The sequence below is a fragment of the Alosa alosa genome, chromosome 21, assembly GCF_017589495.1.
Source record: "Alosa alosa isolate M-15738 ecotype Scorff River chromosome 21, AALO_Geno_1.1, whole genome shotgun sequence".
NCBI classification, from domain to species: domain Eukaryota; kingdom Metazoa; phylum Chordata; class Actinopteri; order Clupeiformes; family Clupeidae; genus Alosa; species Alosa alosa.
Window position 1 is genome coordinate 22643491 of NC_063209.1, and position 15692 is coordinate 22659182.

General features: G+C 43.3%; 1 protein-coding gene across 1 annotated transcript; it reads left to right on the forward strand.

Moving 5' to 3' along the window:
* Positions 1–1519: 1519 nt before the first annotated feature.
* si:ch211-153b23.7 (caldesmon) lies at positions 1520–15342 on the forward strand. The gene is made up of 7 exons (XM_048231826.1): positions 1520–1934; positions 8278–8482; positions 10279–10422; positions 11344–11478; positions 12327–12557; positions 13823–13948; positions 15010–15342. The coding sequence occupies exons 1-7, from the start codon at positions 1834–1836 to the stop codon at positions 15313–15315; spliced, it is 1248 nt and encodes a 415-aa protein (XP_048087783.1). The 5' UTR covers positions 1520–1833; the 3' UTR covers positions 15316–15342.
* Positions 15343–15692: the final 350 nt, after the last annotated feature.

The window sequence follows — 15692 nt, forward strand, 5'->3', positions numbered from 1 at the left end:
TCAAGGCACATGTTCCAATGTTTGACCTCCCTCAATGGCAGGTCTCAGAGAGCAGTAATGGTCTTTTTCATTCATCCATTAATGATGGATTGCAGTTTATTATCGATGTCTTGTGCTCTCAAAAGGCCTCAATTAATTTGGACTGAAATGAATTCAAGACTGCTTAATTCTGCTTTACTTTGTTTGTCCTCCATTGTCATGGAGAAAACATTTCCACTACATTCATCTTCTTTTTCACAGAGAATTGTAATATGAACTTCCGCCGTGCAGAAAGAGAAGTTTTCACTGCACAACGAGATGTTATTTATCTACTTCAGCATATCCTGTACCATAGGCATATCACTCATGCATTCCCTGTGGTGCATCTAATGAAGATTGTTGGCAAATTGAAAAAATAATGAACTTCTCATACACAGTAATTTTAATTTATATAAGCATGAAGAAAAAATGGGTCCATGTGACGGACAAAGGTGTTTGTTTGTTTGTTTTGTTGTTGTTGTTTTGTTGTTTTGTTTGTATTGTTGTTTCAAATGCATTCCATTTCTTTCATTGCAGTGTAGAGGGTGTTGTGTCAACAATATTTATAAAGCTACTTCAAGATGATTTACTACAACAGATTGCTACAGGTTGTGTTTTGAGACATCATTCAACCTTCTCCTTCAAACTAAAATCTGCGTCATTCAAAGCCACAGATAATTCTAACCATTTTGACTCCACTTCTTGTGCCTTTCCCTCTCAGTGAACTATAAATGTTGCACCCCAACCTCCCTCCCCCAAAAAGGAAATAATTAATTAAATTAAGAACAAGGCGTGGGCTGTCACCGTATCAAATGGTTTACAAAGGGAAAGTCCTTTCTCATTAATCTCCCATGACAGTAGCCCATGCGTCAGTGTCAGCTGAATCTTACTCACTCACGCTGTGGTCCCTTTCTAATCCGTTGGGTCTTAAGAGGATTTGCCCATTCATGCAGTATTATTATTTCTTCTGCTCTGTCCTCCTGTCATATCACACACACATACACACACACACATACACACACACACACACATACACACACACACACACACACACACACGGGTGTGTAAATGTCTTGATGGCAGAGGCAGATACTTAAGACTCTGCTCACATGATGAATCTTGCTAATGTGAAAACTAATTTTTAATGAAGCCGCCTGTCCAATTACGGGCTGCTAATTTGCTAAGTTGGAAAATCAATGGACTGTTCGGTATCGCCGTACAAGACAAAATAGAAGACAAAATAGAACTTGAGATTAATCACATATTTCCCCACCTCCCTAAAGGTTTGGAATTGTCAAGTGGCTGTGACATCATGTCTTGTCCTTCCTATGTTCCTACGTATGGAAACCTAAATGCATTCTGAAAGTTTCAACCGAATCTGTGATCTCGGGGGGGGGGAGGGGGGTTACTTCCTCATTTGCCACCAGAAATGTAGCCATGACAACAATCAGCTTGGCTCCCTCATCAAATCAAGGCCCTCCATGCCAAAATGACGTTTCTTTGGCTAAAATCCTATAACACTATTAGCGTTATAATCTGATAATCATACATCAAACAGTGAATCTAAAATCTAAAAAAAAAAACAACAAACAAAAGGGATTGTTTGTGTTGACTGCACAGACTTCCTCTTTTTCTGTCCAGGTTCCCCTTACACGTGACTTCAAGAGTTATATTAAAACTTCCTCTTTTAGTCTATAACATTCACAGCTAGACAAGCAGCATTTGTTTTCTCAGATCTTTTCAGCAGAGGACTGAACTGCGGTAGTTTTAGTGTGACCAGCCCTTGAATCAACAGAGACCTCTCTAGAAGCTACCATGGATGGAAGTTTGCTGTCTTCGATATCCGATGGCGAGTCGCCTCCCAAGGAGAGCACTTCATCTCTAAATTCACTCCAGGAGACTTCTCTTCCCAGTGGGTACGTGTTTCAGATTTTCTTTGTTCACAGTTTGTCTGAGTAAAGTAACTCTTAAATGACTTCAGCTCGTTTAGTGTTGGAGTGTTGGAGCATTGTTGTTTACCTTAGGTGACTGTAATTGCAGCTAAATTACAATTATGAGTCGTTCATCATAATTGACAAAAGCATTAACTTTTCTGAGGGTTCATTGCATTGGGAGGGCACAGAAACAGAGCTGTAGAGCACAAGTTAAGTGTTACCCACATTTCAAACATTTGCTTATTTATCATTTATTTGATCATTATTATTGGTTGTTGTGTCTCTCTCAAACCCATTTGCAAACGTATTTCATAATAATGATCTGTATCCATGTATGATGTTGATATGTTACCTTTTTACTACCTTTTAGTGCCACCATGATCAATGGCTTTCCATATAATTTGATGGTGTGAAATTGAGATAGAAATAGACGAGGGGCTGTCACTTATAATGACATGGCCTGACCTTCATATTTCACTTGAAAGATTTTTTTACTGGCTTTAGTAAATCACAGAAGTTATGCCTGTTGTTTTTTTTCCCTTTAAATGCAAGAGAATTGGAAACTAGAACATGATTTTTTTAAGAAGTATAACATCCCATTAATCATTTTGAGTTGCCTGCACATCTTTAATTGAATTCTCATGTTTCATTTGGAAGAGTTTTCTGTTTGCTTCTTATTTTAGTAATATAGATGTGCTGGATCATTATGTTTTCAATACAGTTCTTTACGGCTTCGGATAACTGCATGGATAGATAGGCTGAGTTGATGGAAAGCCTTGAATGAGTCTTTTCTTTAAAAGACTTTTTTTTTTTTTTTTTTTTACCCTGTTGTGGCACCTCCATTTCAGAGTGATGTATAATTCTGAAAAATCCCTTTCACAGCTTGTGAAAAGGAGAATATTATTTCCTGTTTCCTCCACTGACGAGATAATAAATTTCACCAAATTTCACCATAGATTAGACAAATGTGAAAATATGATGCATTCTGTATCCTTCTAAGGCTCCCTTGGGGAAATAAATAACAGATTTGAAACTTTCTAAAAAATGTGGGTTACTATTTATGAAGCTGCGCTCACCACCTAGGGGAAGTATGATTGATGCTTTGGGAGCGGAACCTGTGTGTAAGGGTGGAGGCCCGGGCCTCCCAGGAGGGAAATGGTGCGTCTCGGAGGTGGGAGGGGGGTTGTACAGTAAGCACCTGATCAAGGTCTCCATGGACAATGCATGGATTTCCCCATGTGGCCAGATGGGCAAAATATTTAGTGTTTATTGGTCAGCAGACACATTTAGGAGCTATTGTGTATAATCATAAACTGCTGTAATAACTGTCATATGATGTGAGTAGAAAATATGTAAAGGGTAAATTTGCAGCACAGAGTCCAACAGCCTCAGAAAACAATTCCCACCAAGGTAGTAACAAAGCCACCAAGTGCTATGATGTTGCAGTTTCATCACAAAGTACTTTATTTTCTGTTACCCGAACACCAAGGGCTACACTAACCGCCTTGTGCTATGATTGGGACATTCCAGGCTTAGGTGTGGGGATTGACCTATTTAACGGCAGATTCACAACACAAGAACTTGCATTTAGATTCAGTTTCATAATGCCTATGCTGTTTGAAGTGTATAGTTTGATGAAAGAGTTCTTTCTTTTTGGTAATCCAACGAGCCACTGTTAAGGGCAGTGCAGCGTAGAAAAAAACAGAGACAGAGAAAGTTACCTTGAATATTAAAACTTGTTTAGTAGTTTAACCAGCAAAGAAAGGGCTTGAATCTGTTGACTGAAAACATTTCCACACACAAACCTTATAAAGCAAGCAAGTTTCCAGAAAAAAAAAATATATATATTATTCAAACAACAACTGCCAACAATCAATTAATCTCACACTAGAATGTTCTCACATTTCACAATTGCCACAATTTAATTCAGTTTACAATAATAAAGCCTGCTGTTTGAGGTATAGATAGTTGCAATAGCTCTTTATTTTTGCCAATATAATGGGGTCTCTAAAAAGAAGAACTTACTGTAGTGCATTGTGCTGCATAGAATAACAGGTGTGCATCCACGACACAGATGCCACAGCTGGCTTAAGGAGAACAGAAAGTACAGAGCAACAGCGCTGCGGCTCCTAGAAATGCACGGCTGTTTTTATTTCCTTCTGCTTCATTAAATAAATTAAGAGTGACCTTGCATGACAGATGGCAAGTTCTCTCAAGATTCTCTCCAGACATAATAAAAAGATAGATAAAGAAATTAAGACATACAGAAAAATAGACGTATCTTCCCTGAGCAACAACAACTGCAGAGTGTCTTCAGCACAAAATGTGTTTTTTTGTTCACGGGCATTAAATTCTTAGGAGGAGCAGGAGTAGGAGCTCTGGCCTGCCATCAGCTCAAATAAATCTAATTTAGTGGTTGACTGACCCAATCGGGTCCTTGAATTGTGTGCATTTAGATGGACAGCCCCATAAATGCATATTCATTAAGCCCATGTCTGATCCAAAAAAATCTGACAATCAGTTTTTGATGTCAAAACAGGGTTTTTGACACTGCCTAACCCTGGGAACTTCCCCCATAGAAAACTATTGCACCACAGACTCCTCAATAGAACAGAATATGAATGACAGACCAGCACAATCCTTTCTTGTTGATGTGTGAGGGACAAGTACCACACAGTATTGCTTTCAGAACGGTGTTGAAATATGGCCATTAAAATTATTCATATGTATTACATTCATAAATTAGTACATTGCAGTAGCTGTTTCTCTTGTGTCGTGTACATTTATACAAGAGTTAAAATGTTTACAATGCACACTATGAAACAACATAGACAAGGCCCACATATGAACCATTTTCCCCACAGCACATTATCATGTAGTGAATTCCAGCTAAATGGCACTTATATCAAATGGATTAGTTTTTTTAGTCACATCATTTTTAACCTGCAACCAAATGTGTTGATTGAAAGATCTTTCCGCATGTCACCACCCTGTGTTAAATTACAAACTGAACTATTCAACAGGAAATAAATTTTTTTCATAATGGATTTTTTTATTTATTCAAACAGCAGCTGTCTCTGTTCCAAAATAGTTGTCACGCCAGGATGTTGAAACACTTTCTCCTGCTCAGTGCAGTCACACTGTGTGAGTGAATCATACAGCCCTAATATATATTTTATACTGTTTATTTAGATGCCCTTTATGATGTCCTCCGATAAGCGAAATTATTTTCTTTATTGCCACCTCGAATACAGTGAAAGTGAATTACAATGGCGGCCTTGGCAGAATAGCATTCCTCAGAGAAGTTGCGCCCTCGCATATATTCGAGAAACCATTTTCAAACTTCAGACATCATAAAATGTTTTACGATCTCCTTGGCTTGGTGGTCGCTGCAATGCATAAAGTTAGCACACCGCAAGGACGTCCGAAAACACAGTGACCAGAGGCAGGCCAGTTATTATTTTGAAAACATTACATGATGATATGTGGCTCGGCAACAGTGTTGAACAAAAATGTCAGCGACCGCATAGACCTGATTGATAACATTTAGAACCATGACCTTGTGATCGACCCTGATGACCTTGTGATCGACCCCTGAATAACAGACTGATCGGTCTCTGAGCTCGGGCAGATCCTGGGCAGAATCTACTGTTATGTCGGTCTATAGCATTATGTTTCAGTAGGAAATCCAGGGAATCCCCATGGCAATAAAACATTTATTTTAATAATAAGCCAGAAAGTTTCTTTTCAGAAGGATTGAACTTTAAGACTGATTTTTTTTTCAAAAAATACATTATGATTGATTTTCTATCTCACACTTTCAGCTTGATTATCTTGACGCTTCCGAATATTAGATCCACATATTTGGTCTTCAGCTTACCATTGCATATATGAAGTCTAAACTAATTTGTTTAAACCGCCAGCCTTGTTAACCAGCTTAAAGTGAAAGTGAAGTCTGGACTTTGGCCACATGTATGGGCCATATGCTAAAGCCCTGTGGTTAACCGGCCGGTTGAGGTCTCCGAAGGCAGCCGACTCGCTCCGAGAGTTCTGAGTGGCTGACCCTCGGCCCAATTGGGCGGGCTGAGCAGATGCCGGGCGGCTTTGCTGTGCGCCGACTGAGGCGCGGCCACATGCTGCCTCCTTCCCTGATAACCACGGTCCACCCAGCGTGGCGTTCCCCCAGTGCCGTTTAAACACCACTTTCGCTCCGGCCTGGAGGAGTGGGGAGTGCTCCAACAAGATTTCACTCAGCACTTTGGGCATCTCTCTCTCTATCTCTCTCTAACTCTCTCTCTCTCACACTCTCTAACTCTCTCTCTCTAACTCTCTCTCTTTCTCTAACTCTCAGTCTCTCTCTCTCTAACCCCTCTCTTTCTCTCTCTCTCTCTGTCTCTCCCTCTTTTCCTCTCTCCATGTATTTCCCCTCTGTGCCTATCTGAGGCCTGGGGGAGAGATTGCCGTGTGTTCCTGTTTGTAGGGCTTGCTGCACATTTCAGCGTGTATTGGAGTGGAGATGAGCAGAGAGCAGGACTTGCCAGGAGATTAGCCCGGCTGCTGGAGTGGGGATGGGGATGGGGATGGGGGTGGTGACGGAGGATTGGGCATGTTAGGTGGAGGGGAGGCAGAAGACAGGTTGTGATCTCTTTGTAGCAAGGTTGAGAGTGAAGTGATTTTTCAGCGGCGCGTGGCGGTGGGGTAGGGGGTTGGGGAGCAGGGGTGTAGGAGCGTGGCTGATAAAGAGAGAGTCTTATCTGTCTTCGTCCGTCCCTGCCACTCGACTCCTTTCACCTGACATGAATGTTGGGGGAAGTTCACAAAGGCCGCTCAGAGGAACAGTCATTTCCATAAATTATGCCCCTGCGTAACACTGTGTGTGTGTTGATTCCAGGGCTGTGTGGAAAAGAACTTCACTGTCTGCATAACCTCAAACACCCGGGTTTCAAAATCATGCTGCACTTACAATGTTTCATTATGACAATTTAGATCAACAGAATTACTACAGACGGGAAAATGTATTTTGCCACTGGTCTTGTCACAAGGTAACTAAATTGTTATGTAGAGATGCATGTCTAATTTAAGCATAAACTTTCTAGCACTTTCTATTCCTTTACACCATGCATGCCTTAGGACATGGGCTAGAATTTGTGATGAGATTGTTTGGTTCAGTGTGATTAGGGGCAGCCGTGGCCTACTGGTTAGCGCTTCAGACTTGTTACCGGAGGGTTGTCCCCGAGCGCCGCTGTTGTTGCAGGCAGCTCACTGCGCCGGGATTAGTGTGTCCTTCACCCCACTGTGTGTACACCGTGTGCTGTGTGTGTTTCACTAATTCACGGATTGGGATAAATGCAGAGACCAAATTTCCCTCACGGGATCAAAAGAGTATATAATTATACTGATAAGTGGCAGCTAGTTTCCTTTAGGTTTAATTTTGGGGGCATTTTAGGACACTAAAGACTGGGAGTACTATCAGGAAATTACTGCGGGGGAATCAGGAATCAGGCCACCAGAGTTCTAAACTCAACACACTTACAGATAACCAACATCAGATCAATCAATGGCTATAGTGTGGAATAAAGTTTCAGCTCATCTGTTCACATCCCCTTTGACATGCACTTCACCCGGCGCATTTGTGTAGGAGCCGTGCTGCCATCTTTGGCTCCTTAATGGGATTCATCATGTCGAATGAAGGGTATTAGTCTGCACTCCAAGCCTCATCAGGCTGCTCTTTATCAGGCGTTTGCAACAGTAATGTCTCCATGCACAGCTGCGTGAGCACAACCTCTGTGATTTGTGATAGGCTCTTAATTGCTTGATTTGATTCCCTCCATTGAATTTAATCAACCGGCCGCGAGTTCTAATGGAATTTGGTTCATTTGAGAAGCGCATGTGATTGTGTGTGTTGTGTGTGTGTGTGTGTGTGTGTGTGTGTGTTTGTGTGTGTCTTTGTGTGTGTGCATGTGTGTGTGTGTGTGTGTGTGTGTGTGTTTGCATGGATTACCCATCAAGAAGTATTAGTACTGGAATCAGTCATGCTTTGCTGAATGAAGGGCTGCAATGTGAAAAGCTCAATAAGATGTCAAGGTCTGCCTCAGTGGCGGTGGAAGACTGGCGTGATTGCCAAGCTGGCATCTCAACAGGAGCCAATCATGGATTGCTGTATGTGAACCGATCAAGGGTCATGCTTTGTGTTAAATAACCAATGATGAATCGCAACCACATCTGAATAGCTGAATGGTGACCCATTTTCTTCTTGTGTGTGCGTTTGTGTGTGTGTGTGTGGGGGTGTGTCTCTGTCTGTGTCTGTGTGTATGTTTGATGTCAGGCTGGAAGAGGAGCAGAGAGAGAAAGAGGAGGAAGAGGAGGAGGTGGATGAGGAGGAGGAGGAAGAGGAGGTGGGGAGTGAGCACCTCCTCTCGACTGAGGAGCAGGTGACGCTCATCACCGACAGCATGTCCGTGACGTCGGCCGATGAGGAGAAACTACAGCTGCTTAACAAGAACATGGAACTGCGCAGAATCAACAAGGAGGTGAGACTGCTCACAACCACACAACCTTCTCCATGCTAGACAGATAAGCACAGTGGTTCATCCACTGCTCACAACCCCACAACCTTCTCCATATATATAAGCACAGGGGTTCATCCACTGCTCACAACCACACAACCTTCTCCATACTAAACAGATAAGCACAGGGGTTCATTCACTGCTACACTACATAGCCTAGGCTATAGCCTATTTGTTACCGTTTCATCGTGGCTTTTGGTGAGAAACAAATAGATCGACAACGCTGAACTTGATTCAAACATTCTTTAGAACACAGCTGATCAACCGTCTGCTTTCACTTTTGAATGAAGTTCCAGTTCTTGTGTAGTGATATGAAAGACGTGAAATAGAAGCACAAAGCTAATTTTCCTTGACAGCGGTCTGTTATACTTAGCAACGGTCTGTTATTGAGAATTAGCAGACCACCGAACGTTGGGAAGGCCCATTCAAGTGAATGGAGCATTTTGCAGCATTATGAAGAGCCGTGTAATAATCAGAATTACAGTAATAGCCACCCCACCATCCAATCAGAAAAGAGTATTTTTTCTCTCCGGGTGATAAGTAACAATAATACTATGGTAGACATGGCATAAAGGGATTTTAGTAATTTCCTGTTTATACAGGCCTTGTGTGGGTGAAACTTCACTGGGTGAATCCCTATAGCTTCCCCCATGCTCCCATACACTGTAGTTCCTATCCTAGCATATGCTCTGGCCTTACGTAATGGATCTCTGACTTGCTTGTGGATCTCATTGTGCAAGCTGCTTCTGTGCTCTTTAAGCACCACTGAGCATAGATTGCACACAATCTGTCTCCATTTACAATGTTTATGTATCATTGCACATAGACCACTCAATCTGTCTCTTTACACAGCGTTATTAGGGATTAATCCACTCTGCGTGTTGTCCTCTTGTGTACAGTCTGTCGCTATGCTTCATGAACATTTGGTGGAATATTTTTAAAATCGGCATTATGTGAATTCAGTTTGAGTCATTCCAACGGTGACTAGAGGGCATCTGATGAAGGTGGGAGAGAATGAGAGAAAGAGAGTGCTTCTGTTTCTACATCTGTGTGTGTGTGTTGTGTGTGTGTGTGTGTGTGTGTGTGAGCAATTTCTACTTATCTTTCCTCACCTTACTGCGGGTCCAAACTGCCACCATGGGCTGTCATTGTTAACCAGATGGGCGCGTTGTTTGGACAGAGGGACATGAAGAGTGCCCCAAACACTAACGCCTTCCATGGCTCCACACTGCACTCATCAAAACCTCATTTATTTTTTCACTGCGAAAGGAAGAATACTGCTGTCTCTGTTTACGGCCTGCCCACATCAATGCTCAACAAGAACAGGAGCTGAATGAGAGGAAGTGAGAGAGAGAGAGAGAGAAGGAAGGAGAGACGGGAGAGACGGAGAGAGAGAGAGGGACAGAGAGAGAGAGGGACAGAGAGAGATAAAGAGAGAGAGGGAGAGACAGTGAGAGAGAGGGGAGAGAGAGAGCGAGAGAGAGATAAAGAGAGAGAGAGTGAGACAGAGAGGGTGAGAGATGGACTGAGAGAGAGATGAGTGAGGAAGAAATTCTATGATTGCAGAAGAATGCAATTGTGTCGTCACACCTTCTGCTTTTTGGTGATGTCCCTTTGCTATTAAAAGCCTCCAAGCACAAAGCAGTTTGTTTTGATAGACCTGACTGTGTGTGTGTGTGTGTGTGTGTGTGTGTGTGTGTGTGTGTGTCATGCAAGGTGTGTGTGTGTGTGTGTGTGTGTGCGTGTGTGTGTGGGTGGGTGTGATGAAGCTGAATGAGGACTGGGACCACATCTACCGCAGCACCACCCTGAGCCTGCAGCAGAGGATGGACGCCCTACAGAGAGAGATCAGCAGCATCCGCCAGCTCAACAGCAAACTGTTGCTCAAGGTGGAGCATGAACAGGTGAGGCACAGCACTAACACACACACACACACACACACACACACACACACACACACATAGAAAGACAGACACATGGACTCAAACACACACACAGACACACACCACACATCCCTCATCGATGCCCACATGTCTGTAGTGGGGGACAGCAGAGAAGCTCCTCCCTGAGGCCTTAAGAGATGAAAACCGTTGGCAGTAGCCATAGATCTTAGCCCCCCCACCTGACTCCAAACTCCCATACCTGATGTCTCAGGTCAAAACCCATCGAGGGCCCCGGCCGTGGCGCGACAGGTAGGGGCACCTGCACCATACGCCGGCCACCCGGGTTCGATTCCAGCCCTGTGGTTCTTTCCAGATCCCACCCTGACTCTCTCTCCCACTCACTCTCCACTATCCTATCTCATTAAAGGCATAAAAAGCCCAAATATTATATATCTCATTAAATTATTAAAAGCCCAAATTATTTATATATATATATATATATAAATAATAATAATAGTTATAATAATAATAATAAAAACCCATTGAGAGGTGGTGTTTCACAATACTCTCCTACACACAAACATGATACTGTACACATGCACACACACATATGGACCTGAATTTATAAGTATTTACTGCCAGATTGTGCTTATGTTTGTGTGTGTGTGTGTAGAATAAAGGGGATACTATGAGCACACTCTGATGATGTGTGTGTGTGTGTGTAGAATAAAGGGGAATACTATGAGCACACTCTGATGATGTGTGTGTGTGTAGAATAAAGGGTAATACTATGAGCACACTCTGATGATGTGTGTGTGTGTGTGTAGAATAAAGGGAATACTATGAGCACACTCTGATGATGTGTGTGTGTGTGTGTGTAGAATAAAGGGTAATACTATGAGCACACTCTGATGATGTGTGTGTGTGTGTGTGTGTGTGTAGAATAAAGGGGAATACTATGAGCACACTCTGATGGAAGAGCTTAAGAAGAACCAGCATCTGCAGGAGTACATTCAACTGCTGGAGGGCCGCATGCAGCAGTCACACTCAACCACAGACTGGAGCATACTAACACCGGTTAGTGTACACACACACACACACACACATGCACATACATGCACACAAACAAACATGCATGCACACACACACACAAACAGTACACCTTTACAGATTACTATACATACTGTACGTTCATAGACAGGATCCACTTATGTGATGTGGCCCCTGCAGTGTTCTCTCAGTTGGGCATTAATAGATTGCTGTCATCGTTATTTCCTGTTTTGGTCATAATTGACAATGCATATTTGCAAATGAAAGCAGTATTTAAAGGTGAATGAGATATACTGGTAAACGTCAGGTCCAATTGTCTATAGCAATGTGTATCTACAGTACGCCATGGAAGTCTTGTAATTAGGCCATGCCAAGTTGCCTCTTATGTCTGAAAAGTGTAAATTCACCACTATCTGGAGCCCCGTGCAGGCGTCCTGTGCAGGCTAATGCGCTAATGCGCTTCTTCCTGAATTGGGGAGGAGGATTTTGTTGTGTGGAACATTTCTGGCATGAGCTTGCTAGAGCTTGCTAATCGCAGGGACGGTTTAAAAACACAGGTTATTTAGGGTTTCCAGTGCTCTCAACGACTACAGAGAGGTGGTGCTGACAAATGCACTTTAAGTTGTGTGGATATTTTTTTAACTAATGAAGCCCTGCACATTGAAAACATCCAGTCCAAACGCAACAGGGAAGCTGTTTCCTACAGTACTTTAATTAATCGTTTTAGTTTTTTTACCTCGTTTGAACCTGACATTTAATTGCACAATATTGCATAGACATGCATCTGATCTGACTGTGTTGAATGAAGAGTCACTATGTTGATATTATAGAAGTTGATTTCTCTTGATAAGTTTTCTCTCACCCGTCCTCTGCAGAGTTCAGTGAATGGATCCAGACCGACAGAAACCAACACAGACTCCAAATACTCCCCGGATCAGAAGAGGCCTGCTCACCACATCAATGGTCATCTGACTGGACCACATCCTCCTTCAGAGTGCAGCGCTGCCCGTGGCAAAGGACAAAGCGAGGCCGGTAGAACACGCTCAAAGCACAACCTCTCTGAGGTGCAGGACCTCAAGGACCAGCTGGAGGCTCTGAAATGCCAGGTATGACACACACAGAGATACAGATACAATATAAAACACACACGCACACACCAACAGACCACACAAGCACACACACACACACACACACACACAGACAGACATACACAGAGACAACACAAGCATACACACACACACACACACACACACACACACACACACACACACACACATAAGATACATAAACACACACACACACATACAGTCAGACACATACATGAAATACTTACAATCTCACTCACACGCACACACACACAGGCACACACATCACATACTTACAATCCCACTCACACACACACACACACACACACACACACACACACACACACACACACACACACAGGCACTTACATTACAATCTCACTCACACGCACACACACATACACAGGCACTTACATCAAATACTTACAATCTCACTCAACACACACACACACACACACACACACACATCATATGTCTTCTACATAGACCCTTTTTGGATTATTTTTGCTGCATTTGTTGATCAGTCAGGTGTGCACAGTCTCCTGAGAAACAACAAGGGAACAGTGCCACCTAGTGGCTGTACTGCACACTGCACCTCATTCCAATACCTACAAGCATCTTTGCTCTACCACTTGGTGGTGCTCTATAACAACTGATAATAACCACAGCCACAAGTTGTCCAGGCCCAACCCCAAACCACAAGAAGCATTCTGCTTTTTTTCTCAGAACAGTAACCTACTGAGACTTATGATTGTTCACATTTATATTAGGTACAATGTTATGTTAAGTAATGTTAAGTAGGAAATAAAGCTAACTAATATTTAGCATTACTGTAAGTGATGCCTTAGGGTTCAGCCATTGGCCCACTGGTTAGCAGGCTGGACTTGTAACCCGGAGGGTTACAAGTCCAGAGCCCTAACCAGTGGGCCGCGGCTGAAGTGCCCTTGAGCAAGGCACCTAACCCCTCACTGCTCCCCGAGCGCCGCCGTTGAAGCAGGCAGCTCACTGCGCTGGGATTAGTGTGTGCTTCACCTCATTGTGTGTTCACTGTGTCCTGTTTGTGTTTCACTAATTCACCAATTGGGTTAAATGCAGAGACCAAATTTCCCTCACGGGATCAAAAAAGTATATATACTTATACTTAATGTACTGTAAACTGGAACCTTGGGTTTCCTGTTTGTGCTGTGAGAGTGATATGTATTAGTTGATTGTCACAAATGTTGTACACATTTTCAGTTCTTATTTGAGCTCAGTCCCACTGACCACATTGTGGATCTCATCCTCAGACTAAGATCTACGAGGCGGACTACAGAACCGAGCACAAGGACCACGAGCGCATGCTGCAGGAGAACAAGAGACTGCGGCGCAGGGAGGGCGAGATGCGTCAGCAGATGGCGCTCTTGCAGGAGCAGGTCAGTGTTGGTTAAAAACCCTTAATGATGAGCCTGTCCGAACGTTTCCCTGCATTTGGGATATACAGTGTTTTGTTGTCCTGCTAAAGTGCTCTAAGCAGTAAGCAGCTCACTGCAAGGTTTTTTTGCCATCAGTGAACCATTTTCTATTTGCTCGTTTGTTTGTTTGTTTGTTTGTTTTTCTCTAATTGTCACGGTATTGACCACTCACACTGACAGGCTGGGATGGCAAGGTGTTTAAAGTACATATTCATGTGCCAGACCACATCCCAGAATCATGTCTTGCTTACTGGACTGAATGTGCTTCAGATATATGAAATGAAACGTTTTGAAATCACTAACCTTATCGTCATTGCAAAAGTGAATATAATGTTATCAGTGGAGGGATGCAGAGTAAGACTCATTAATCCTTAAAGGTGTAGGTTTTTGAACATTCTAAGTTCCGCAACAATTGAATTCTATGTATGTATTCTAAAATTCTATTTTGAATTCAATGAACCCAGATATTCTTTAGAATGTTAATTTCCCAACATTCCCGTCACATGGGTTAAGGATTAATAGGTTTCTATAAAGAGAAATACAGTCATCTCAACATACATACAACACTGGGGAATATGTATTCCCCAAACGTAACAGTTTAGCCTCAGTCATGTCCAGTTATGCCCCTTGACTTAATTACGAGTTTCAATTATCGTCCCTAGTTACACTAATAACAAACTCATTAGCTCAAAATACAATTCTGCCTTCCTCAATGTTACTTAATGATGTTCAGTACCGGTAACATAGCAAAAATAGGCTCAGTCTATTAGAAGATGATGAATCTTAATTGCTCTCTGTGCGTGTGTGTCTGTGTGTGTGTGTGTGTGTGTGTGTGTGTGTGTGTGTCTGTGCATGCCTGTGTGTGTGTGTGTGTGTGTGTGTGTGCATGCGTGTATGTGTGTCTGTGCATGCCTCTGTCTGTGTGTGTGTGTGTGTTTGTGTGTGTGTGTGTGTGTGTGTGTGTGTGTGTGTATGTGTTCGTACATACGTGTGTGCTTGTGCATCCTTCATCCACCCCACAGCTGAAGGTGTACGAGGATGACTTCCATAAAGAGCGGTCTGATAAGCAGGTCCTCCAGCGACTCCTGATGAAGAAGACGTCGCCCCCGGCTGGGGAGCGGGAGCCCGCGCTGGTGCACCGCTGCAGCGCCAGCAGCCATGAGCGCGAGCGGGAACATGCCCATGAGCGCGAGCGGGAACATGCCCATGAGCGCGAGCGGGAACGTGCCCGGGAGGAGAGGAGGAGGAAGAGGGAGGAACAGCGAGGCCTTCATCACCCCACCTGCCCCAAGCACTGTCAGCGCCATGCAGTGGGGGAGTTCTCCTGAGTCCACTGCACACACACACACACACACACACGCCACACACACACACACACACACACACACACACACACAGACATACACATACAGTATTCAAACACACACACATGCACACAAACACACACACACACACACACACATACACATACGTACATACACACACACACACACACACGCACATACACACACACACACACACACACACACACACACACACACACACACACACAAACACAAACACAAACACACACACACACACACACACACACACACACACACACACACACACACATACAGTATTCACACACACACACACACACACACACACACACACACGTACACACACACACACACACACACACAAACACACACACACACACACA